Source organism: Mustelus asterias, chromosome 21 (genome assembly GCF_964213995.1).
Source record: "Mustelus asterias chromosome 21, sMusAst1.hap1.1, whole genome shotgun sequence".
Classification (NCBI taxonomy): Eukaryota; Metazoa; Chordata; class Chondrichthyes; order Carcharhiniformes; family Triakidae; genus Mustelus; species Mustelus asterias.
The window spans coordinates 20,751,413-20,776,992 of NC_135821.1; the positions used below are offsets into that span (position 1 = coordinate 20,751,413).

General features: G+C 48.3%; 1 protein-coding gene and 1 pseudogene across 1 annotated transcript in view; one reads left to right on the forward strand and one right to left on the reverse strand.

The window, feature by feature from the left end:
• LOC144509523 (X-ray repair cross-complementing protein 5-like) overlaps positions 1-18,422 on the reverse strand; it is a 37,391-nt pseudogene extending 18,969 nt beyond the window's left edge.
• Positions 18,423-18,686: 264 nt separating this feature from the next.
• Positions 18,687-25,580, forward strand: part of LOC144509524 (X-ray repair cross-complementing protein 5-like) — a 44,771-nt gene continuing 37,877 nt past the window's right edge. The window contains exons 1-2 of the mRNA XM_078238430.1: positions 18,687-18,706; positions 18,849-18,983. Coding sequence (XP_078094556.1) covers positions 18,687-18,706; positions 18,849-18,983 — 155 coding nt within the window. The remainder of the gene's footprint in view (positions 18,707-18,848; positions 18,984-25,580) is intronic.

The window sequence follows — 25,580 nt, forward strand, 5'->3', positions numbered from 1 at the left end:
GAAGGGAGGGAGGCCAAAAACAGGAAATTATAGGCCAGTTAGCTTGACATCTGCCGTGGGAAAATTGTTAGAATTGATTGTTAAGTCCAAAGATGCGCGGGTTAGGTTGATTGGCCATGCTAAAATTGCCCTTAGTGTCCTGAGATGCGTAGGTTAGAGGGATTAGTGGGTAAATATGTAGGGATGTGGGGGTAGGGCCTGGGTGGGATTGTGGTCGGTGCAGACTCGATGGGCCGAATGGCTTCTTTTTGTGTTGTAGGGTTTCTATGATTCTATGAAGGAGGCTATAGCTGGACACTTATAAAATCCCAAGGTAATTGGGAAAAGTCAGCATGATTTTGTGAAAGGGAAATTATGTTTAACCAACTTAATGGCATTCTTTGAAGGAGTACCATATACTGTGGATAAAGGGGAACCTGTAGATGTGCTGTACTTCAATTTCCAGAAAGCAAAGCAAGAAGAACAAAGAAAAGTACAGCACAGGAACAGGCTCTTCGGCCCTCCAAGCTTGCGCCGATCATGATGCCTGTCTAAACTAAAACCATATGCACTTACGGAGCCCGTATCCTTCCATTCCCATCCTAGTCATGTATTCGTCTAGTTGCCCCTTAAATGCCGCAATCGTACCCGCTCCCACCACCTCCCCGGGCAGCGCGTTCCAGACATTCATCACCTTCTGTGTAAAAAAATTGCCTCGGCACATCTCCTCTAAACTTTTCCCCCACGCACCTTAAACCTATGTCTCCTAGTACCTGACTTTCCTACCCTAGAAAAGAGCATCTGACTATCCACTCCGTCCATGCCTCTCATAAGCATTTGATAAGCATCAAAGATTATTGTGAAAAATAAAAGCTCACGATGTACGGGGTAACATTTGAGCCTAGATCGAAGACTGGCTGGCTGGCAGAAAACAGAGAGTATGTATAAATGGGTCTTTGTCTGATTGGCAGGGCAGGAGGTCATGAGCAGAGTCTTGTAGAGGTCTGTGCTGGGGCCTCAACCTTTTACATCAATGGCTTAGATGAGGGAAGCAAAGGCATGGGAGATACATTTGCAGACAGTACAATGATAGATAGGAAAGTATGTTGTGAAGGGGACGTGAGTTTGCAGATGAATACAGATAGGTTGAGTGGGCAAAAATCTGGCAGATGGAGTATAATGTGGGAAAATGTGAAGTTGTTCACTTTAGCAGGAAGAATAAAAAAATCAGCATTACTTAAATGGAGAATAATTGCAGAATGCCGAGGTGCAGAGGGATCTAGGTGTTCCTGTGCTTGAATCACGAAAAGTTAGTATGCAGGTACAGCATGGAAATGAGAAGGCTAATAGAATGTTATTCCTTATTACAAAAGGAATTGAACATAAAAGTAAGGATAGTATGCTTCAGTTACACAGGGCATTGGTGAGACCGCATCTCAAATACTGTGTGCAGTTTTTGTCTTATTGAAGGTATGGTGGCACAGCGGTTAGCACTGCTACCTCACAGCGCCACAAACCCCCGGGTTCCATTCCAGCTTTGGGTCACTGTCTGTGGAGTTTGCACATTCTCCCCGTGTCTGCGTGGGTTTCCTCCGGGTGCTCCGGTTTCCTCCCACACTCCAAAGACGTGCAGGTTCGGTTGATTGGCTATGCTAAATTGTCCCTAATGTCAGGCGCATTAGCAGGGTAAATATGTGGGGTTACAGGAATAGGGCCTGTGTGGGATTGTGGTTGGTGCAGACTCGATGGCCTCCTTCTGCACTGTAGGGATTCCATGGGATTTTAAGGAAGTGTGTAAATGAGTTGGAGACGTTTCAGAGGGGGTTTGCTGGATCGATAGCTGGAACGAGCGGGTTATCTTATGGGGAAAGGTTGGGCAGACTGGGCTTGTTTCCACTGGAGTTTAGAAGGGTGAGGGGTGACTTGATTGAAGTAACTAAGATCCTGAATGGTCTGGACAAGGTGGGCATGGAAAGGATGTTTCTTCTTGTGGGAGAGTCCAGACCGAGCGGGCACAGTTTTAAAATTAGTGGTCGCCCTTTTAGGACAGAGATGGTGAGAATTTTTTTCTTTCAGAGGGTTGCATGACTTTGGAACTCTCTGGCCGGAATTTACTGGCACGTCCACTCGAGGTTCGTACGATCCTGCCCGAGACTAACGGAGAATGCCGTTCTCCGAGCCTTGCCCATCCCTGGAATCAGGGCAGGCGTGCCGGTAAAATTCCGGCCTCTGTCTCAGAAGGCAATGGGGGGTCACTGAATATCTTTAAGGCAGGGGTAGAGAGATTCTTGTTTGGCGAGGGAATCAAAGATTATTGTGGGTAGATAGGAATGTGGAATTTGAAACACAAACGTACAAGGCATGATCTCATTGAACGGCACAGCAGGCGGGAGGGGCCGAATGGCCTACTTACGCTCCAATTTTGTGCGAAGCACTATTTTCAATCTTGTCAAATCCATCCATTGCCTCAGCCCTCCCCGTCTCTGCGACCTGCACCCCAGTCCGATAACCCTCTGAAATCTCTGCTCTCAGGTGACAAGCTGAGGAAGAGGGTCTGCAGTGACCCAGAGGGTCAAGGATCGGGGGGGGGGGGGGGGGCGGCAGCCATAAGCCAGAGGGCTGGTAGCAAGAGGAAAGGTGAGGGAGTGGAAGAGGCGGGGAGCTGAAGGGGCAACGACAGGGAGGGTCAGCGAGTGGAATGTGTGGCACGTGGGAGATTCGGCAAGCATGATGGGCAGAAAACCGGAGCAAAGTATATTTATATCTTTAAATTGATTTCATTTCAAAAGTTGTTCCATCGACCGCTATAGTAATTCAGCAACGTTAAATATTTTCACTCGCAGGTTATCATGTTGAGAAATGTCCTACAGACTCTAAAGACAGCTTTCACATTGGTTTTAATGGGAAAACCTGATTTGTTTAAAGTTGTTTCACATAAAGTTGCACTTCACGGCAATGCAACTGCAATCTTAAGTGAGGACTTTGTGATTCAACATCTTTGAACCAGTCGCTGACAAAGGCTTGATGGTAACAGTGGTTTGCCGACCTGTCTCTCGCAGGTCATTGGCCTTTGTTCTGGTCAGTCGTGCTTTGGAGCTGTCTTTAGCATGTGGGTTGTCATTGTTGGTGAACAGCATGATGCGCTTGTGGCTCAGTTTCAGCGTGACGTCACTGAAGAGATTGGAGCAGACCCAGAGAGCATCGCTCAACGAGTCATCGGTACTGTGGCCTATGTTCTTCTTGAAGGACTTGTTCCCCTTCTCCCCCTCATACTGGTCCAACTCCAGTACTCGCTTAGCACCTGAGCCCAGACAGAGAGAGTCAGATTCGAACATCAATCTATTAAACACACCAGGGGAGGCGATGGCCCAGTGGTATTATCGCTAGACTATTAACCCAGAAACTCAGCTAATGTTCCAGGGACCCGGGTTCGAATGGCGCCACAGCAGTCGGTGGAATTTGAATTCAATTTTTTAAAAATCTGGAATTAAGAATCCACTGATGACCATGAACCATGGTCGATTGTCAGAAAAACCCATCTGGTTCACTAATGTCCTTTAGGGAAGGAAATTTGCCTTCCTTACCTGGTCTGGCCTACATGTGACTCCAGATCCACAGCAATGTGGTTGACTCTCAACTGCCCTCCAAGGGCAACTAGGGATGGGCAATAAATGCTGGCCAGCCAGCGACGCCCGTGTCCCACAAATGAATAAAAAACAGGAAATGGCCCATGTTCTTTTTACATAGATACAGGATGATGACCTATTAGGGACAGAGGCCTCAGAAACCTGCTCTTACACTTTCAAACTTAAGGATCCTGGGGTTAGAACTCTCCTCCTCTTGGCTTTTTAATTTTTCTTTTATAGGATGTGGGCGTTGCTGGCTAGACCATCTCATATTGCCCTCGAGAAAGTAGGTGGTGAGCCGCCATCTTGAACCGCTGCAGTCCCTGTGGTGTAGGCACACCCACAGTGCTGTTAGGGAGGGACTTCCAGGATTTTGACCCAGTGACAGTGAAGAAACGGCCGATATATTTCCAAGTCAGGATGGTGAGTGGCTTGGAGAGGAACTTGCAGGTGGCGGAGTTCCAAGATATGTGCTGCCTTTTTCCTTCTAGATGGTAGAAGTCATGGGTTTGGAAGGTGCTGTTCATAAGTTGATAAGATATAGGAGCAGAATTAGGCCATTTGGCCCATCGGGTCTGCTCCGCCATTCAATCATGGCTGATATGCTCCTCATCCCCATTTTCCTGCCTTCTCCCCATAACCTTTCAACCCATTACCAATTAAAAAATCAGTCTAACTCCTCCTTAATTTTACTCACTGTTCCAGCATCCGCTGCACTTTGGGGCAGCGAATTCCAGAGTTTCACAAGCCTTTGGGAGAAGTAGTTTCTCCTCAACTCTGTTTTAAATTTGCTTCCCCTTATCCTAAGACTATGACCTCTCGTCCTCGAATGCCCCACCAGCAGAAGCATCCGCTCCACGTCTACTTTATCCTGTTGAAGGAGCCTTAGGTGAGTTGCTGCAGAGCATCTTACAGATGGTACACACGGCTGCCACTCGGTGGAGGAGAGTGAGAGTGTTGAAGGTGGTAGATGTGATGCCAATCAAGTGGACCGCTTTGTCCTGGATGGTGTCGAGTTTCTTGCGTGAAGTTGGAGCCGCACTCATCCGGGCAAGTGGGGAGTATTCCATTACACTCCTGACTTGTGCCCTGTAGATGGTGGACAGATATTGGGGGAGTCAGAAGGTGAGTTACTCCCCGCAGAGTTCCCAGCATCTGACCTGCATTTGTGATGTGCTATTCAGACACGAGGCTTGAAGCTCAGTAAATGAAAGGCTTTTATTTACTGTTAATGAAACTACCAGAACTTATATACACTATCCCAGACTGAAGGGGTCCCGGCCAGAGCAGGGACTCTTATACCTCTCCCAGGAGGCAGAGCCCGACTGGGATGTGCCACAACACTACAATACAAAGGTGTAACAACCCCACCCTAACCCAACAGCAACAATAGCACAATCCAACAGTAACATATGTACATCCTTGTAGTCCTGGCCAGCCCCTGGCTCAGCACTATCCAGTGGGAACCAACGATGGTTCACCACATTCACCCCTCCTTTGAAAACAAAGGCCGGCGGGGTACAAAAAACCCAGAATAAAATGTCAGCAGTCCATAAGTTCAGACGGTCAGGGGGACCGCACCGTTGTTGTGACCTCCTCAATACCGGCGGTGACACCGGAGTAGGCACTTGCGGTGGCGTTCTCCCCAAAACGGCGTCCAGCTGTTCTTCCACGGACTCACAGGCCGGTTGACCCTGAGGTGACGGTAGTCCAGGGGATCCTGACACGCCCTGCGGTGGCGACCATCTTCTGGGCTCAGGCAAGCTGTACATGGGAGTAAAATGGTTAAGCAATGGTCCCGATGCTGCCCGCGCCGTGTCCGGGGAAGAAATAAGAGATAATGGGTTTGTTACTGGGGGTATGGGAGCGACAGGGGTTGCTACGTCCCCTGCTGGCGCCAGGTCTCGGATCGAGACCGTGTCCTCTCGCCCGTCAGGGTATGCCACATAGGCATACTGAGGGTTGGCGTGGAGGAGATGAACCTGTTCGACCAACGGGTCAGACTTGCGGGCCCTTATATGTCGCCGCAGGAGGACGGGTCCTGAGTACGTCAACCAAGACGGTAATGAGGTCCCCGAGGAAGACTTCCGAGGGAATGAGAACATCCTCTCGTGGGGAGTAGCATTGGTTGCCGTACACAGGAGGGAGCGAATAGAATGGAGCGCATCAGGGAGCACCTCTTGCCAACGGGAGACTGGAAGACCTTTTGACTTCAACGCCAGTAAGACAGCCTTCCAGACTGTAGCATTCTCACGTTCCACCTGTCCGTTACCCCTAGGGTTGTAACTCGTGGTCCTACTAGAGGCAATCCCGTATGAGAGCAGGAATTGCCTCAAGTCATCGCTCATGAACGACGAGCCCCTGTCGCTATGGATGTAGCTGGGGTACCCGAACAGGGTAAAAAGATCACGGAATGCCTTGATCACCGTGGCAGCGGATGTATCCGAGCAGGGAACAACAAAAGGGAACCGAGAGTACTCATCGATGATATTGAGAAAGTACACGTTCCGATCTGTTGAGGGAAGGGGGCCCTTAAAATCAACACTCAGCCTCTCGAAGGGACGAGTGGCCTTGACTAAATGTGCCCGGTCAGGTCGGTAAAAGTGCGGTTTGCATTCCGCGCAAATCCGACAGCTCCTTGTTACCGACCTGACGTCCTCCACTGAGTAAGGCAGGTTGCGGGCTTTTACAAAGTGGTAGAGCCGAGTGACCCCAGGATGGCACAGATCATTATGGAGGGCGTGCAAACGGTCCTCCTGAATACTAGCGCATGTTCCACGCGAGAGGGCATCCGAGAGCTCATTGAGTTTCCCTGGACGATACATGATATCGTAGTTATAGGTGGAGAGTTCAATTCTCCACCGCAAGATCTTGTCATTTTTGATCGTGCTCCTCTGCGTGTTGTTAAATATGAACGCCACGGACCGCTGGTCCGTGATCAGGGTGAACCGTTTTCCCGCCAAGTAATGGCACCAGTGTCTGACGGCCTCCACAATGGCCTGGGCCTCCTTTTCCACCGCTGAATGCCGAATTTCGGGGCCTTGGAGGGTGCGGGAAAAAAATGCGACGGGCCTGCCCGCCTGGTTAAGTGTGGCGGCCAGGGCGAAATCAGATGCATCGCTTTCCACCTGAAAGGGGATGGACTCGTCTACCACGTGCATCGTAGCTTTCGCGATGTCGGCTTTCAATTTATCGAAGGCCAATCGGGCCTCTGGCGTTAGGGGAAAAGTCGTGGACTTAATGAGCGGACGGGCTTTGTCCGCGTAATTGGGAACCCACTGCGCATAATAAGAGAAGAAGCCTAAGCATCTTCTCAGTGCTTTTGCACTAGTAGGTAAGGGAAGTTCAGCAAGGGGGCGCATACGGTCTGGATCAGGGCCAATGACCCCGTTTTCCACCACGTATCCTAGGATGGCTAAACGGCGCGTACGAAACACACACTTCTCCCTGTTGTAGGTCAAGTTCAGGCGAGATGCAGTGCGTAAGAAGTTCAGGAGGTTTGTGTCGTGGTCCTGCTGGTCATGGCCGCAGATGGTCACATTATACAGGTACGGGAAGGTAGCCCGCAGCCCGTTCTGGTCCACCATTCGGTCCATAGCACGCTGGAAGACGGAGACCCCATTGGTGACACCAAAGGGAACCCTGAGAAAATGATACAAGCGACCATCCGCCTCAAAAGCCGTGTATTGTCGGTCCTCTGGGCGAATGGGGAGTTGGTGGTAGGCAGACTTGAGGTCTATGGTGGAGAACACCCGGTACTGCGCAATCTGATTGACCATATCAGATATGCGCGGAGGGGGATACGCATCCAGCTGCGAATATCGGTTAATGGTCTGACTGTAGTCAATGACCATCCGGGGTTTGTTCCCGCTCTTGACCACCACGACCTGTGCTCACCACGGACTAACACTGGGTTGTATGATCCTTTCTTTGAGGAGCCGCTGAACCTCAGATCTAATGAAGATCCGATCCTCAGTGCTGTCACGCCTACTTTTAGTCGCGATGGGCTTGCAGCCTGGCACAAGATTCTGAAACAAGGAGGGTGTGGTGATCTTCAGCGTCGAGAGGCTACAGGCGGGGCGCGTTGGGCAATTTGGAGGCTGCTGCTCTTTTCCCACTGCCAGTGAAGGGAGTGGCCCACCGTACTGTAGGATTACACTCCTCAAGTGGACCATGAAGTTTAGTCCGAGAAGTATTGGCGCGCAAAGATACGGCAACACAAGGAGCTTGAAGCGCTCCTAAACTGTGCCTTGTACTTTCAAGGTTACCACGCAACTCCCTAGCACGGCAACAGACCGGGACCTCGATGCCATAGAGATTGTCTGTTTGGCAGGTTGAATCTGAAGTCCACACCGCTTCACAGTGTCTGGGTGGATAAAGCTCTCAGTGCTCCCGCTGTCAAACAGACAATAAATCACATGATTATTTACCTGGATATTCATCATAGAACGGTCGAGTCTCTGAGGCTTGGCCTGGTCCAGGATGATCGACGCCACCGTTGGTTCATGAACGCCACTGCAGGCAGCTGAAATCGATGCGGAGGACCCCTGCTGGTCGTTCGTGGTCAGTGTCGACCAACATGGCTGCCCCCATGAATCGCACGTGGGTGAGGGCGCCAAACTCAGCGACCCCTGGTGGTCATACTCCGACTCCGTCGACCGTAATGGCGTCGTCCTGGTCTCGCACGTGGACGAACCCCGCGACAACTTCGACGATGATGACCCAAGCTCTGAAGAATCGCAGGCCGCACTGCTGTTCCTGGGTTTAGATTGGCACACTTTTGCATAATGCCCTTTTTTACCGCATGCGGTACACAATACAGCTTTAGCGGGACACTTTTGCCGGATATGCTTCGCTCCTCCACAGAAGTAGCACCGCGGGCCGCACGGGGCTGCAGCCGTCGTCTGGCCCGAATGGGAGCACGCCATTACACAGCATTTCGAACCCGAGGGACGAGGAGGGATTTGCGACTGCTCCTGCCACGTTGTCTCTACGTGGTCCTCCGGATATAAAACTAAGCTCTTTGAAGCCGACTCGAGCATCTCTGCTAACTCGATGGCCTGGGTAAGATTAAGGTTACCCTTCTCCAACAGTTTAAGTCGAATGTACGACGATCCGACCCCGGCCACAAACGCATCTCGGGTGAGGTCGTACATGCTCTGCTCAGCCGACACAGCTTTGCAGTCACAGCCCCTGGCTAGCTGTAGGAGCTCATTGGCATAGTCCTCCATCGTTTCGCCAGACTGCCGTCGTCGAGTGGCTAGGAGGTAACGAGCGTGTATCTCGTTAGGTGGTTTGGTATAGCGCTTCTTTAGAAGCTCGAGGGCCTTGGGGTAATTAGTGGCCGCACGGATCGCGAGGTAGACAGTGTCGCTTACCCTCGCATGGAGGACCCGGAGTCTGTCATCATCTGTGGTGACCGCTGCGGAGGCTGCCAGGTAGTCTTCGAAACACTTCAGCCAGTGGTCGAAGGTGTTAGAAGCGCCCACCGCACGTGGATCTAGCGTAAGGCGTTCCGGCTTGAGAATTTGCTCCATACTCTCTCTCTTTTTTTTTCGACGAGAGTTTAACGACAGTAAATAAAATTGATGCGCTATTCAGACACGAGGCTTGAAGCTCAGTAAATGAAAGGCTTTTATTTACTGTTAATGAAGCTACCAGAACTTATATACACTATCCCAGACTGAAGGGGTCCCGGCCAGAGCAGGGACTCTTATACCTCTCCCAGGAGGCGGAGCCCGACTGGGATGTGCCACAACACTACAATACAAAGGTGTAACAACCCCACCCTAACCCAACAGCAACAATAGCACAATCCAACAGTAACATATGTACATCCTTGTAGTCCTGGCCAGCCCCGGCTCAGCAGTATCCAATGGGAACCAACGATGGTTCACCACAATTTGAAACCACAATATTTCTATTCCACCAGGACCTCAAAACAATGCATCCAAGGACTTGTGCGTTTTGAACCTCAGTCTGAGCTGTCCTGCAAAATGGTGCCTCATGCCACAGATATCAGACGGACATATTTTACACAGAGGGTGGTGGGGGCCTGGAATGCGCTGCCAGGCAAGGTGGTGGAGGCGGACACACTGGGAACGTTTAAGACTTATCTAGACAGCCATATGAACGGAGTGTGAATGGAGGGATACAAAACAATGGTCTAGTTTGGACCAGGGAGCGGCGCGGGCTTGGAGGGCCGAAGGGCCTGTTCCTGTGCTGTATTATTCTTTGTTCTTTGTGCCAGCCAGAGTTCCCCACACCTCCAGTGGAAGTGGGCTCGAGGAGACACATGTTCTGCTCCATGGAAACAGAATCTCATCTGGACTTGAGCTGTCCGCTTAGTGGCTCTGGACGGGCTGAGATTGCGGTAATTAGCAATTAGGTCCAAGAATGGGCGTTAAATCTGGAGTTTCAAATAGACTATTCTTATTAGCAGAATGTTCATTCCGTTCCTGTGGTCCAGACAAGTCCTGGAGAATTGTGAGTTGTAAACATGTGAAATTTATTTTCAAGTTTTGTGGTTGAGGCAGAAAGGATGTTAACCCAACTGGACAGAGGGACAAAGGAAATGGGATCAAGGAAATATAGAATTTTACATACATGGTGGCACGGGTGGCACAGTGGTTAGCACTGCCGTCTCACTGCGCCAGGGGCCCGGGTTCAATTCCGACATCAGGTCATTGTCTGCGTGGAGTCTGCACATTCTCCCTGTGGGTTTCTTCTGGGTGCTCTGGTTTCCTCCCACAGTCTGAAAGACGTACAGTTAGGTGGAATGGCCATGCTAAATTAACCCTTAGTGTCAGGGGATTAGCAGGGTAAGTATATGGGGTTACAAGGATAGGGCCTGGGATTGTTGTCAGTACTGGCTCAAATGGCCTCTTTCTGCACTGTAGGATTCTATGATGAGGAGGCCATTCAGTCCATCATGCCTGTTGCCTGCTCTTCATATCAGTGATCCCATGAGAAGACGGTGGGTAAATGTGAAAAGTGCAACCAAAAAGCACCAATTGCATTGATATAGCGCCTTTCCCAATCCCAGATGTCCCAAAACGCTTTACAGTCAATACTTCTGAAGTGTATTCCCAGTATTCCGGCCAATAGTTACTTCTCAATCAACATCACTGAATCAGATTGCCTGGTTATTGTCACTTTACTGCTCCCAGCTGCGTACCTACACCACAACGTGCACAGAGCAGAGTCCCAAGGGAGGGACATACCCCACACCGAGTTTAAACGGACTTGCTCCAGATCTGGGGGATAAACTTGCCTGGTGTGTCCAAGTCGTGGAGGACATAAACATGCTTGAAGTCAACAGAGTTCTTGTGCTTCTGAGTCCCGAAGAACACGACAGCCAGAAGGTCACGGTCGCTGCTAATAATCTTACTGGTGTAAACCCTGTGGACACACTGCAAGTAGAGAGAGTCTAATCAGTCAGCAGCACTATCAACCGACCTTTGCGGAAGGATGTATTGGCCTTGGAGGGAGTACAGAGAAGGTTGACCAGGTTGATACCGGAGATGAGGGGGTTAGCTTATGAGGAGAGATTGAGTAGATTGGGCCTGTACTCGTTGGAGTTTAGAAGGCTGAGGGGAGATCTTATAGAGACATATAAGATAATGAAGGGGCTAGAGAGGGTAGAGGCAGAGAGATTCTTTCCACTTAGAAAGGAAACAAGAACTAGAGGACACAGCCTCAAAATAAGGGGGAGTCAGTTTAGGACAGAGTTGAGGAGGAACTTCTTCTCTCAGAGGGTAGGGAATCTCTGCCCATTGAAGCAGTGGAGGCTACCTCATTAAATATGTTTAAGTCACAGGTAGATAGATTTCTGATCAATAAGGGAATTAAGGGTTATGGGGAGTGGGCGGGTCAGTGGAACTAAACTACTATCAGATCAGCCATGATCTTACTGAATGGCGGGGCAGGCTTGAGGGGCTAGATGGCCTTCTCCTGCTCCTATTTCTTATGTTCTTAAAACACTCAGCACACGCAGACACAGGGAGAACATGCAAACTCCACACAGACAGTGACCCAAGCCGGGAATCGAACCTGGGTCCCTGGCACTGTGAAGCAGCAGTGCTAACCACTGTGCCACCGTGCTGTCCCTTTTGCACGGTAGATATTCTTCACAGTATTTTTGAAAAACATCAGGACAAATTTCAAAAACCTTTTTTGAGGTAAAAATGTGCCTTGAATGTTTTCAAGAAGAGGGACTGTGTGTGTGTGTGTCTCTCAGAGATGTGAGGGAGAGACAGACATCTGGTTTTATAGGACCATTCGAGTATCAGGCATAGGAACAGAAGGAGGCCATTCAGCCCATTGAGTCTGTTCCACCATTCAATGAGATCATGACTGATGTGATAATCCTCAACTCCACTTTCCCGCCTTATCCCCAAGACCCTCGATTCCCTGACTGATTAAAAATTTGTCTACCTCAGCCCTGAACATACTTAACGACTGTCACCTACAGCACTGTCACTGGTCTCCTCTTACCTGAATAGTCATGTCGAATGCTGAAGTGGCCTCACCATTCATTTCAAACATGGCCTCCGAGGCATCGATGAGGAAGACTAAGCTATCCCTGCCTGCGTATCAAATGTCCTCTGAAACATAAATCAACACGTCACAACCTTAACTGATAGAAAAGAGCGGCCGGTGACAAAACCGAGTAATCGCAGCTTGTGATCATTCTCCAACCACTACACGCTTCTTTGTATTAGGAGGGATTTATGGTGTTTGTAACAGCTGGACATCTCTGTGAGTGGATGTAATACATTCTCTTTTGTAAAAAAAAATCGATAGCTGTGGCTCAACGACCTTCTAACTGCTAGAACCGCAGTGACATCACTCAGAGAAGGCCCCGGAAAGACTGCAGGGGTTGGGGGCGGGGGGGGGGGGGGGGGTGTCACCCTGGTTTGATTTGATTTATTGTCACGTGGATTAGTATACAGTGAAAAGTATAGTTTCTTGCACGCTATATAGACAAAATATACCATTCACAGAGAAGGAAAGGAGAGAGTGCAGAATGTAGTGTTAGTCATAGCTCGGGTGTAGAGAAAGATCAACTTAATGGAGGTAGGTCCATTCAAAAGTCTGATGGTAGCAGGGGTGCACGGTGGCACAGTGACTAGCACTGCTGCCTCACAGCGCCAGGGACCCGGGTTCAATTCCCGGCTTGGGTGAAAGTCTGTGTGGAGTCTTCACATTTTCCCCGTGTCTGCGTGGGTTTCCTCCCACAGTCCAATGATGTGCAGGTTAGGTTGATTGGCTATACTAAATTGTCCCTTAGTGTCAGGGGGATTAGCAGGGTAAATATGTGGGGTTATGGGGATAGGGCCTGGGTGGGATAGTTGGTGGTGCAGATTCGATGGGCCAAATGGCCTCCTCCTGCACTGTAGGATTCTAAGAAACTGTTTTTGAGTCGGTTGGTACTATGATCTCAGACTTTTGCATCTTTTTCCCGATGGGAGAAGGTGGAAGAGAGAATGTCCGGGGTGCGTGGGGTCCTTAATTATGCTGGCTGCTTTGCCAAGGCAGCGGGAAGTGTAGACAGAGTCAATGGATGGGAGGCTGGTTTGTGTGATGGATTGAGCTACCTTCACGACCTTTTGTAGTTCCTTGCGGTTTTGGGCAGAGCAGGAGCCATACCAAGCTGTGATACAACCAGAAAGGATGCTTTCTATCTGCGGACATACGACTCTCACCAACACCTACAGATGCATCATCGAAAGCATTCTTCCAGTTGTATTTCCTTAGTCTCCTCAGAAAATAGAGGCGTTGGTGGGTTTCTTAATGATAGCGTTTTACTCATCTAATAAAATCAAATAACTGGGGATGCTGGAAATCTGAAATAAAAATGGAAAATGCTGGAAAAATTCAGCAGGTCTGGCAGTGTCTGTGGAGAGAGAAAGGATTCAGATCTTTCTGAAGTTGTGGCTGAGTCACATGGGAGGAATACCTTCACTGTGCCACCTGTCATGAAGCTGGAAATGTGTTTGCAAAAATTGAATTAAGAAAGACTTGGAAGGACTGTGAACTGTCAGATAGTGTTAAACTTGAAGAGGACAAAGACGGGGCTGATGGAATGGACAAGTATCAGATTAAATGTAATGCTGAGAAACGCAAAATGATTCGGCACGCTAGCACAGTGGTTAGCACTGTTGCTTCACAGCTCCAGGGACCTGGGTTCGATTCCCGGCTTGGGTCACTGTCTGTGTGGAGTTTGCACATTCTCCTCGTGTCTGCGTGGGTTTCCACCGGGTGCTCCGGTTTCCTCCCACAGTCCAAAGATGTGCGGGTTAGGTTGATTGGCCATGCTAAAAATTGCCCTTAGTGTCCTGAGATGCGTAGGTTAGAGGGATTAGAGGGTAAATATGTAGGGATATGGGGGTAGGGCCTGGGTGGGATTGTGGTCGGTGCAGACTCGATGGGCCGAATAGCCTCTTTCTGATTCATTTTGGTTGGAAGAATGCATAGGACACAATATAAAATAAAACAAACAATTCTAAAGTGGGTGCTGGAGCAGAGAGACCTGGGTGTATATGTGCATAAATCATTGAAGGTGGCAGGACAAGTTGAGAAAGTGGATAAAAAGGCACATGGGATCTTGGTCTTTATAAATAACAGCACAGAGTACAACAGCAAGGGAGTGAAAATGAATTTTTACAAAACACTGGTCCAGCATCAACTGGAGTATTGCGTCCAATTCTGGAGATTGCAACTTAGGAAAGATATGACGGCTTCAGAAAAGGTCCAGGTGGTTCCAGGGATGAGGGACTTCAGTGATGTGGATAGATTGGAGAAGTTGGAACTGTTTTCCTTGGAAAAGTTCAAAATCACGAGGAATCTGGACAGAGTCAAGAGGGAGAAACTGTTCCCATTGGTGGAAGGATCAAGAACCAGAGGACCAATGCACCTAACCAGCACATCCTTCCGGAGGAAACTGGAGCACCTGGAGGAAACCCACACAGACACGGGGAGAATGTGCAGACTCCGCACAGTCACCCAAGCCGAGAGTCAAACATGGATCCCTGGCGCTGTAAGGCAGGAGTGCTAACCACTGTGCCACCCTATATAACATCTGGGGGAAGCACTGGTGAGTACTGTTCTGTCACTCATTGAGGCTATGGTTTCAGGTCAGGGTTAGAATTATCAAAACGTGCGCAGTGTGTTGTACTTAAACATAATAAATAGGAACAGGAATGCTCCACCATTCAATGAGATCACGGCTGATTTGATTGTGGCCTTAACTCCACTTCCCTGCCTGTTTCCCTCTCCTATCAAAAACCCGTCTCCTCAGCCTCAAATGTTTATTATCGAGAGGTGTACAGCATGTTAGAATCGTAGAATCCTACAGTGCAGAAGGAGGCCATTTGGCCCATCAGGTCAAAGGTAGGGTTCTGAAGACTGTGGAGGAACAGAGAGATCTTGGGGTTCATATCCATAGATCTCTGAAGGTTGCCTCTCAAGTGGATAGAGCTGTGAAGAAGGTCTATAGCGTGTTAGCGTTTATTAACAGGGGGTTGGAGTTTAAGAGCCGTGGGGTTATGCTGCAACTGTACAGGACCTTGGTGAGACCACATTTGGAATATTGTGTGCAGTTCTGGTCACCTCACTATAAGAAGAATGTGGAAGCGCTGGAAAGAGTGCAAAGGGGATTTACCAGGAAGCTGCCTGATTTGGAGGGTAGGTCTTATGAGGAAAGGTTGAGGGAGCTAGGGCTGTTCTCTCTGGAGCGGAGGAGGTTGAGGGGAGACCTCCCTTCGTTTTCCTCTGCTTCCTCTGGATCCTCCTCATCTTCATTCCGAAAGTGTGACTGCCAATCCGCCATATCTGCTGTGGAGGAAGTGCCAACTCCCCTGTCAGGTAGAAGTACAAGGGACAACATTAACCAAAGGAGACATTCCTGGATCATGGGATTAGCCCAGAGAAGTGACAGAGACAAGGTGGCAGAATAATTCAGTCACTTTGGACTCAAAGATTTAAAAACAAAACAGTGCCTTGATTGGTTTCACTTCTTCAAGGGCATACAGCTCTCTCAATCGGAGCGAGTGTAGACCATTCGGCCCCTCAAGCCTGTCCTGCCATTCAATAAGATCATGACTAATCATCTACCTCAACTCCACCTCCCTGCATTCTCCCCACCTCCTTTGGCACCCAAAGTCCTATTGATTTCTGCCTGGACTATGCTCATCGAGTGAGCATCCACAGTCCACAGTGGGGTGGAGCGTTCCAAAGGGAGATGTACGGCTCCCAGCCTCATCCAGTGCTGGCCTCACTGTGGCTGATTAATTTTCTCCAGGCAAAGGGTATTAACAGATTCAAGGTAGGTGACCCAGATCAGTCATGAATTAGCTAAATGATGGAACAGACTCGAGGGACCGAATGGCCTCCTCCTAGGTGGAAAGTGAGACTTGGTGTTGGGAAATGTGCCCAATATAAGTCTCTTTTAAATTACACATCTGGATTTTAAATGTTTGGAATGATATACAACAGAGAAGAGCAATGGGAGAAGAAATATAAGTTAGTATTAAAGCAGCAGTTATTGAAATGTGTTCCCCTGGAGGGAGCTGTCCCTTTAAGAGGAGAATATGGCGCTTTAAGAGTGCAGTAAGAAGTCTCACAACACCAGGTTAAAGTCCAACAGGTTTATTTGGTCGCAAAAGCCACTAGCTTTCGGAGCGCTGCTCCTGCATCAGGTGAGTGGGAGTTCTGTTCACAAACAGGGTGTATAAAGACACAAACTCAATTTACAAAATAATGGTTGGAATGCGAGTCTTTACAGGTAATCAAGTCTCAAAGATACAGACAATGTGAGTGGAGAGAGGGTTAAGCACAGGTTAAAGAGATTTGTATTGTCTCCAGCCAGGACAGTTAGTGAGATTTTGCAAGCCCAGGCAAGTCGTGGATTACAGATAGAATGACATGAACCCAAGATCCTGGTTGAGGCCGTCCTCATGTGTGCAGAACTTGGCTATCAGTCTCTGCTCAGCGACTCTGCGCTGTCGCATGTCGTGAAGGCTGCCTTGGAGAACGCTTACCCGAAGATCAGAGGCCGAATGCCTGTGACTGCTGAAGTGTTCCCCAACAGGAAGAGAACACTCTTGCCTGGTGATTGTCGAGCGGTGTTCATTCATCTGTTGTCGTAGCATCTGCATGGTCTCCCCAATGTACCATGCCTCGGGGCATCCTTTCCTGCAGTGTATGGAGGTAGACAACGTTGGTCGAGTTGCAAGTGTATGTACCGTGAACCTGGTAGATGGTGTTCTCACGTGAGATGATGGCATCCATGTCGATTATCCGGCACGTCTTGCAGAGGTTGCTGTGGCAGGGTTGTGTGGTGTCGTGGTCACTGTTCTCCTGAAGGCTGGGTAGTTTGCTGCGGACAATGGTCTGTTTGTGGTTGTGCGGTTGTTTGAAGGCAAGAAGTAGGAGTGTGGGGATGGCCTTGGTGAGATGTTTGTCTTCATCAATGACATGTTGAAGGCTCTGGAGAAGATGTGATAGCTTCTCTGCTCCGGGGAAGTACTGGACGATGTAGGGTATTTTGTCTGCCGTGTCCCGTGTTAGTCTTCCGAGGAGGTTGGTGCGATTTTTCGCTGTGGCGCGTTGGAACTATCGATCGATGAGTCGAGCGCCATATCCTGTTCTTATGAGGGCATCTTTCAGCGTCTGGAGGTGTCTGTTGCGATCCTCCTCATCTGAGCAGATCCTGTGTATACGGAGGGCTTGTCCATAGGGGATGGCTTCGTTAACGTGTTTAGGGTGGAAGCTGGAGAAGTGGAGCATCGTGAGGTTATCTGTGGGCTTGCGGTACAGTGAAGTGCTGAGGTGACCGTCCTTGATGGAGATGCGTATGTCCAAGAATGCAACCGATTCTGGAGAGTAGTCCATGGTGAGTCTGATGGTGGGATGGAACTTGTTGATGTCATCATATAGTTGTTTCAGTGATTGTTCACCATGAGTCTAAAGGAAGAAAATGTCATCGATGTATCTAGTGTATAGCATCAGTTGAAGGTCCTGTGCGGTGAAGAGTTCCACTTCACCAGGCAAGAGTGTTCTCTTCCTGTTGGGGAACACTTCAGCGGTCACGGGCATTCAGCCTCTGATCTTCGGGTAAACGCTCTCCAAGATGGCCTTCACAACGCAGAGTCACTGAGCAGAGTGATAGCCACGTTCCACACACATGAGGACGGCCTCAACCGGGATCTTGGGTTCATGTCACACTACCTGTAAACCCCATGACTTGCAAAATCTCACTAACTGTCCTGTCTGGAGACAATACACATCTCTTTAACCTGTGCTTAACGCTCTCTCCACTCACAATGTAACCTTTAAGATTACCTGCAAAGACTCACATTCCAACCATTATTCTGTAAATTGAGTTTGAGTCTTTCTGTGCCCTGTTTGTGAACACAACTCACACTCACCTGATGAAGGAGCAGCGCTCCGAAAGCTAGTGGCTTGTGCTACCAAATAAACCTGTTGGACTTTAACCTGGTGTTGTGAGACTTCTTACTGTGTTCACCCCAGTCCAACACCAGCACCTCCACAACATGTCTTTAGGAAGCCCAGGGGCAATGACTCACTGGGTTTGATTGACAGCCGAACAGGAGCTATCAACCAATCGGAACCCGGAGAGAGCAAAGGCAAGAGGCCAATCAACCGAAACGTGGGCGGTTCCCAGGGTCACAATGATTGATCGCCGATTAGGCCAATCAGATACGGTGTAGAGGAGAACTAAGGAGCCAATCAGCAGCAAGATGGGCGGGCGCCAAGGGACAGATTAATTGACTATCGGATTACCCAATCGGAGGCAGGAGACAAGGCAACAAAGCCAATCACAAGCGAGGAAAGCGGACCTTGGGGGGGCTATGAATCACACGTGACATAGCCAATCAGAAGCCGGAGCGAAGGGAACAGGCCAATCAGCCACAAGATGGGTGGATCTAAGGGACAGTGATTGACAGGCATGACAACCAATCGAAACCCTTGGTGCCTCTGATTTACAGCCGCGTTAACCAATCAGAAACGAGACGAGTGAAGCCTCGAGGAGGCGGACGGCCGGTTCGGACGCGAATGTGTTGCTGGCCCCGCGGGTAAAAGTTTGAGTCTGGCCAGGGAGAGGGTAAATCAGCGGTAAAACCCAGTTAGAATTCCCGACGGGAGCGGAAAATAATAATAATTAAAAACTCCGGCCTCAGGCAGGCGGGCGGGGCGGTTAATCGCCGGAACGTGAAGAGAGATTGAGAAACGGCTGCCGGCTGCTCGCGCCTGCTCACTTCCGGTCTCGCGAGGGGTCGGGGCCGCGGCCGCGCAGGCGCAGTGCCACTCCCTGTGGGGACAATGGGTTGTGGCACCAATCGAGACCAATGGGTAAGGTTTGGTGGGGATTCCAGAGACATGGTTAAGGAGGAGCAGGACTGGGAGTTGAATGTCCAAGGGTGCTTACTCAGTATTGTGGAACGATGGACAGGATAGGGCAGGAGATGGAGTTGCTTTATGGGTTAACGATGACACCAAGGCTGTATTAAAGTTTATTAGTCACAAGTAAGGCTTACATTAACATAATGTGATGTCCAGTTGGCAATCAGTTTGTCCCTGCAATGATGTTACTGTGAAATTCCCTGAGTCGCCACATTCCGGCTTCTCTTCGGGTACTCCGAGGGAGAATTTAGCACGGCCAATGCACCCTAACCAGCACGTCTTTCAGACTGTGGGAGGAAACCGGAGCACCCGGAGGAAACCCACGTAGACATGGGGAGAACGTGTAGACTCCACACAGACAGCGAGCCAAGCCGGGAGTCGAACCTCGGTCCCTGGCGCTGTGAGGTAGCAGTGTTAACCACCGTGTCGCCACATCAGAAGCAGGAAAGAAGTGAACAGGCATTATTATTTCCCTGGCCCTGCACTCAACCCTGGAACACCGAGATAACAAAGACACCGATGTCAGACTCCTATTTATTGACTACAGCTCAGCCTCCAACACCATTATTCTAACGGACCGCAAGAAACTACAAAGAGTCATGAATGTAGCCCAGTCCCATCCATTGATTCTATCTGCACTTCCCGTTGCGTCGGAAAAGCCGCCGGCAAAATTAAGGACCCCATGCACCCCGGACATCCTCTCTTCCACCTTCTTCCATTGGGGAAAAAGATAGAAAAGTTGAGGTCATGTACCAACCGACTCGAGAACAGTTTTTTCCCTGCTGCCATCAAACATTTGAATGGACCAACCTTGCATTAAAGTTGATCTTTCTCTACACTCTAGCTATGACTGTAACACATTCTGCACTCCTTCTCTATGAACGGTATGCTTCGTCTTTATAGTGTGCAACAACCTATACATTTCACCGTACAAAGAACAAAGAAAATTACAGTACAGGAACAGGCCCTTTGGCCCTCCGAGCCTGCACCGACTATGCTGCCCGACTGATCGTCTAACTCAATAACTTAATCCTGCTTTTTCCCCATAACCTTTGATCCCATTCGTCCCAAGTGCTATATCCAGCCACCTCTTGAATACATTCAATGTTTTGGCATCAACTACTTCCTGTGGTAACGAATTCCACAGGCTCACCATTCTTCGAGTGAAGAAATGTCTCCTCACCTCCGTCCTAAACGGTCTACCCTGAATCTTCAGAGTGTGACCCCTGGTTCTGGACTCCCCCACCATCGGGAATATCCTCTCTGCATCTACCCTGTCTAGTCCTGTTAGAAGTTTCTAAGTCTCTATGAGATCCCCTCTCATTCATCTGAACTCCAGCAAAAACAATCTTAACCTAGTCAATCTTTCCTCATACATCAGTCCCGCCATTCCCTGAATCAGCCTGGTAAACCTTCGCTGCACTCCCTGGAGAGCAAGAACATCCTTCCTCAGAAAAGGAGACCAAAACTGCACACAATACTCTAGGTGTGGCCTCACCAAGGCCCTGTATAATTGCAACAACACATCCCTGCTCCTGTACTCGAAACCTCTCGCAATGAAGGCCAACATACCATTTGCCTTCTTTACCGCCTGCTGCACCTGTGTGCTTACCTTCAGTGACTGGTGCACAAGGACACCCAGGTACCGCTGCACACTCCCCTCTCCCAATTTACAGCCGTTCAGGTAGTAATCTGCCTTCTTGTTTTTACTTCCAAAGTGAATAACCTCTCATTTATCCAAATTATACTGCATCTATCATTGATTTGCCCACTCACCCAATCTGTCCAGATCATTCTGTAGGATCTCTGCATCCTCATCACAGTTCACCCTCCCACCCAACTTGGTATCATCTGCAAACTTTGAGATGTTACATTTTGTTCCCTCATCCAAATTATTAATATATATTGTGAATATCTGGGGTCCCAGCACCAATCCCTGTGGCACCCCACTAGTTACTGCCTGCCAATTTGAAAAGCAACCATTAATTTTTACTCTTTGTTTCCTCTCTGCCAACCAGTTTTCTATCCATCTCAATACACTTCCCCCAATCACATGCGCTTTCATCTTGCACGATATTCTCTTATGCGAGACTTTGTCAAACGCTTTCTGAAAGTCCAAATATACCACATTGATTGGCTCCCCCTTGTCAACTCTACTAGTTACATCTTCAAAGAATTCCAACAGATTTGTCAAGCATGATTTCCCCTTCATAAATCCATGCTGACTCTGTCTGATCCTGCCACGCTTTCTAAATACTCTGCAATAAGGTCCTTGATGATGGATTTGAGAATTTTCCCCACTTCCGATGTTAAGCTTACTGATCTATAATTCCCTGTTTTCTCTCTACCTCCCTTTTTGAATATTGGAGTGACATTCGTTACCCTCCAACCTGCAGGGACTGTTCCAGAATCTATAGAATCCTGGAAGATGACCACCAATACATCCACTATTTCTGGAGCCACTTTCTTAAGTACTCTGGGATATAGATTATCAGGCCCTGGGAAATTATCCGCCTTCAATCCCATCAATGTTTCCAGCACCATTTCTCTACTAATATTGATCTCCCTCAGCTCTTCTTCCCTCTCACTAAATCTTGCATTCTCCAACATTTCTGGCATCTGATTTGTGTCCTCTTTTATGAAGACAGAACCAAAGTATATTCAGTTGCTTGGCCATTTCTTTGTCCCCTATTATACATTCCCCCATTTCTGTCTGTAGGGGACCTACATTTGTCTTCACCAACCTCTTTCTCTTCACATATCTATAGAAACCCTCAGTGTCAGTCTTTATGTTCCCTGCAAGCTTACTTTTGCACTGTATTTCCCCCTTAATTTCCCCCTTAATTGGGGCGGCACGGTAGCACAGTGGTTAGCACTGCTGCTTCACAGCTTCAGGGTCCCGGGTTCGATTCCCGGCTCGGGTCACTGTCTGTGTGGAGTTTGCACATTCTCCTCGTGTCTGCGTGGGTTTCCTCCGGGTGCTCCGGTTTCCTCCCACAGTCCAAAGATGTGCGGGTTAGGTTGATTGGCCAGGTTAAAAAATTGCCCCTTAGAGTCCTGGGATGTGTAGGTTAGAGGGATTAGCGGGTAAAATATGTGGGGGTAGGGCCTGGGTGGGATTGTAGTCGGTGCAGACTCGATGGGCCGAATGGCCTCCTTCTGCACTGTAGGGTTTCTATGATTCTATGATTCTATGATTAATCAATCACTTGGTCCTTCTTTGTTTGAATTCTAAACTGCTCCCAAATTTCAGACCTATTATTTTTCTTGGCCAATCTATATGCTTCTTCCTTAGATCGGATACTCTCTCTAATTTCCTTTGTAAGCCATGGATTGGCCCTCTTACCCATTTTGCTTTTGTGCCAGACAGGAATAAAGAGTTGCTGCAGTTCCCCCATTTGTTCCTTGAATGTTTGCCATTGCCTATCCACTGTCATCCCTTTAAGTAATTCTCCCCAATCTATCAAGGCCAACTCACACCTTATATCCTCATAGTTTCCTTTATTAAGATTAAGCACCCTAGTCTCCGAATCAACTATTTCACTCCCCACCTTGATAAAAAAATTCCTGATGTTATGGTCGCTCATCCCCAAGGGGTCTCGTACAGCTAGATTGGGAATGATTGGGGCGGCACGGTAGCACAGTGGTTAGCACTGCTGCTTCACAGCTCCAGAGACCTGGGTTCGATTCCCGGCTTGGGTCACTGTCTGTGTGGAGTTTGCAAATTCTCCTCGTGTCTGCGTGGGTTTCCTCCGGGTGCTCCGGTTTCCTCCCACAGTCCAAAGATGTGTGGGTTAGGTGGATTGGCCATGCTAAAATTGCCCCTTAGTGTCCTGAGATGCGTAGGTTAGAGGGATTAGCGGGTAAATATGTAGGGATATGGGGGTAGGGCCTGGGTGGGATTGTGGTCGGTGCAGACTCGATGGGTGGCCTCCCAGTCCAGGTGGCCTCTTTCTGCACTATAGGGTTTCTATGATTCCCTTCTCATTACACAGTACCCAGTCTAAGATGGCCGGCTCTCTAGTTGGTTCCTCCACATATTGGTCAAGAAAACCATCCCATACGCACTCCAGGAATTCTTTCTCTACGGCATTGTTGCTAATTTGATTTGCCCAATCTATGTGCAGATTAAAATCACCCATGATCACCGATATTCCCTTACCACATGCATCTCTAATTTCGTGTTTAATGCCGTTCCCAACATGACCACTGCAGTTTGGGGGTCTACATATGACATCCACCAATGTTTTTTGCCCCTTGGTATTTCTCAACTCTACCCATACAGACTTCATGTTGTCAGAGCTAATATCCTTTCTCACTATTGTGTTAATTTCCTCTTTAACCAGCAGTGCCACTCCACCACCTTTCCCTTTATGGCTGTCCTTCTTAAATATTGAATACCCTGGGACATTCAATTCCCACCCCTGGTCATCCTGCAGCCATGTCTCTGTAATCCCAATTATATCATACCCGTTTAGATCTATGTTGAATCAATATGGTGGGAATAAAAAAAAGAGGATGTGTTGGTGCAGACTCGATGGGCCGAAGGGCCTCTTCTGCGCTGTATGGTTCTATGAAAAAACATCTTGGTCGGAGCAATTTACAGGCCCCCAAACAATACTTCCAAAGTGGGGCATAGTATAAACCAATATAAACTAATGTGGGCTTATGAGAAGGGCATAAGGTAATCGTGGGTCATTTTAACATGGATATAGATGGGATCAATCAAATTGGCAAAGGTAGCCTCGAGGGAGATTTCATAGAGTATATGAGGGATTGTTTCTTAGAGCAATATGTTATGGAACCAACCAGGGAACAGGCTATTTTAGATTTAGTAACGAAGAAGTGTTGATAAATAGTCTTGTTGTTAAAGATCCTCTTGGATCTGCTAGAATTTCGGATTCCGATTGAGTGAGAGAAGCCAGAGTGCCATACTAGAGTTTTAGCGTTGGGCAGAGGTAATTATACAGGTCTGAGGAAAGAGTTGGCCCAAGTAAATTGGACACAAATACTTGAGGGCAGGACCGTTAAGGAACAATGGCGGATGTTGACGGAGATATTGAATATCTCTCGATTAAAGTATATTCCTGAGAGGAAGAGGAATTATTAAAGGAAGGAAAACGTTCCATGGCAAGACAAGGAAGTCAAAGAGGACATAGAATCTACGGCATGGAGACAGGCCCTTCGGCCCAAACTGGTCCATGCTGACCAAAATGCCCATCTAAGCTAACCCCATTTGCCTGCTTTTGGCCCATATCCCTCAAAACCTTTCCTATCCATGTATCTGTCCAAATGCCTTTTAAATGTTGTCAATGTCCCTGCCTCAACCACTTCCTCTGACAACTCATTCCACACACGTACCACCCTCTGTGTAAAAAGAAAAGGTTGCTCCTCAGGTTCCCATTAATTAATTCTTTCCCCTCTTAACTTAAACCAATGCCCTCTAGTTCTCGATTCCCCAACCCTGGGAAAAAGACTGAGTGCATTCACCCTATCATATTCACCCTACATAGAGGCAAAAACTAGGGAAACTACTGCAAAGCTAGTGGCAAGCTGGAGGATTGGGAGAACTTTAAGGTTCAGTTAAAGGCTGTTAAAAATAGAATCAAAGGAGCTAAGGTGAACTACGACAGGAAGCTAGCAGAAAACATAAACACAGAAACCAAAAGCTTCTACAAGTATATAAGGAGGAAGAGAATAGCGAAACTAAATGTTGGCCCTTTAGAGGACGATACTGGTGAGGTATTATTGGGGAACACAGAGATGGCGGAGGCACTAAACCAATATTCTGCCTCTGTCTTCATGGTGGAGAAAAATGAAGATTTTTCAAAAACTGTCTTTAATGCAGGGCAGCTTGGTGCAATAAATATCACTAAGGAGAAGGTATTGAATAAACTAATGGGATTAAAGGCAGATAAGTCCCTGGGGCCTGATGGTCTGCACTCGAGGGTATTAAAGGAGGTGGCCGCAGAGATAGTGGATGCATTGGTTGTGATATTTCAAAATTCCCTGGATTCCGGTGAGGTCCCGATGGATTGGAAACACGCTAATGTGACGCCCTTATTCAAAAAGGGACAGAGGCAAAAAGTAGGAAATTATAGGCCAGTTAGCTTGACCTCTGTGCTGGGGAAGTTGCTGGAATCAATCATTAAGGAGGAGATGGCTGAGCATTTGGAAGGACAAAGCTCATTGTCAGTATGGTTTTACGAAGGGTGAGTTGTGCTTGAAAAACTTGCATGAGTTCTTTGATCTGCAAGAAGGGGACAGAGTGTAACACAGCAAAATTTGTGGATGAGACTAAAATAATGGGGAAGCAGGCAGTGAAGAGGATATAAAGACTCTACAGGTGGATATAGGTAGGCTAAGAGAATGGGCCAAAATTTGGCAGATGGAGCTTAATGTGGATAAGTGTGAGGTTGTCCATTTTGGCAGAAAAAATAGAAAGGCAGATTATTACCTAAATGGGAAGCAGATTCAAAATGTGTCCGGGCAGAGGGATCTGGGTGTCTTTGTTCATGAATCGTGGAAAGTTGGTATGCAGGTGCA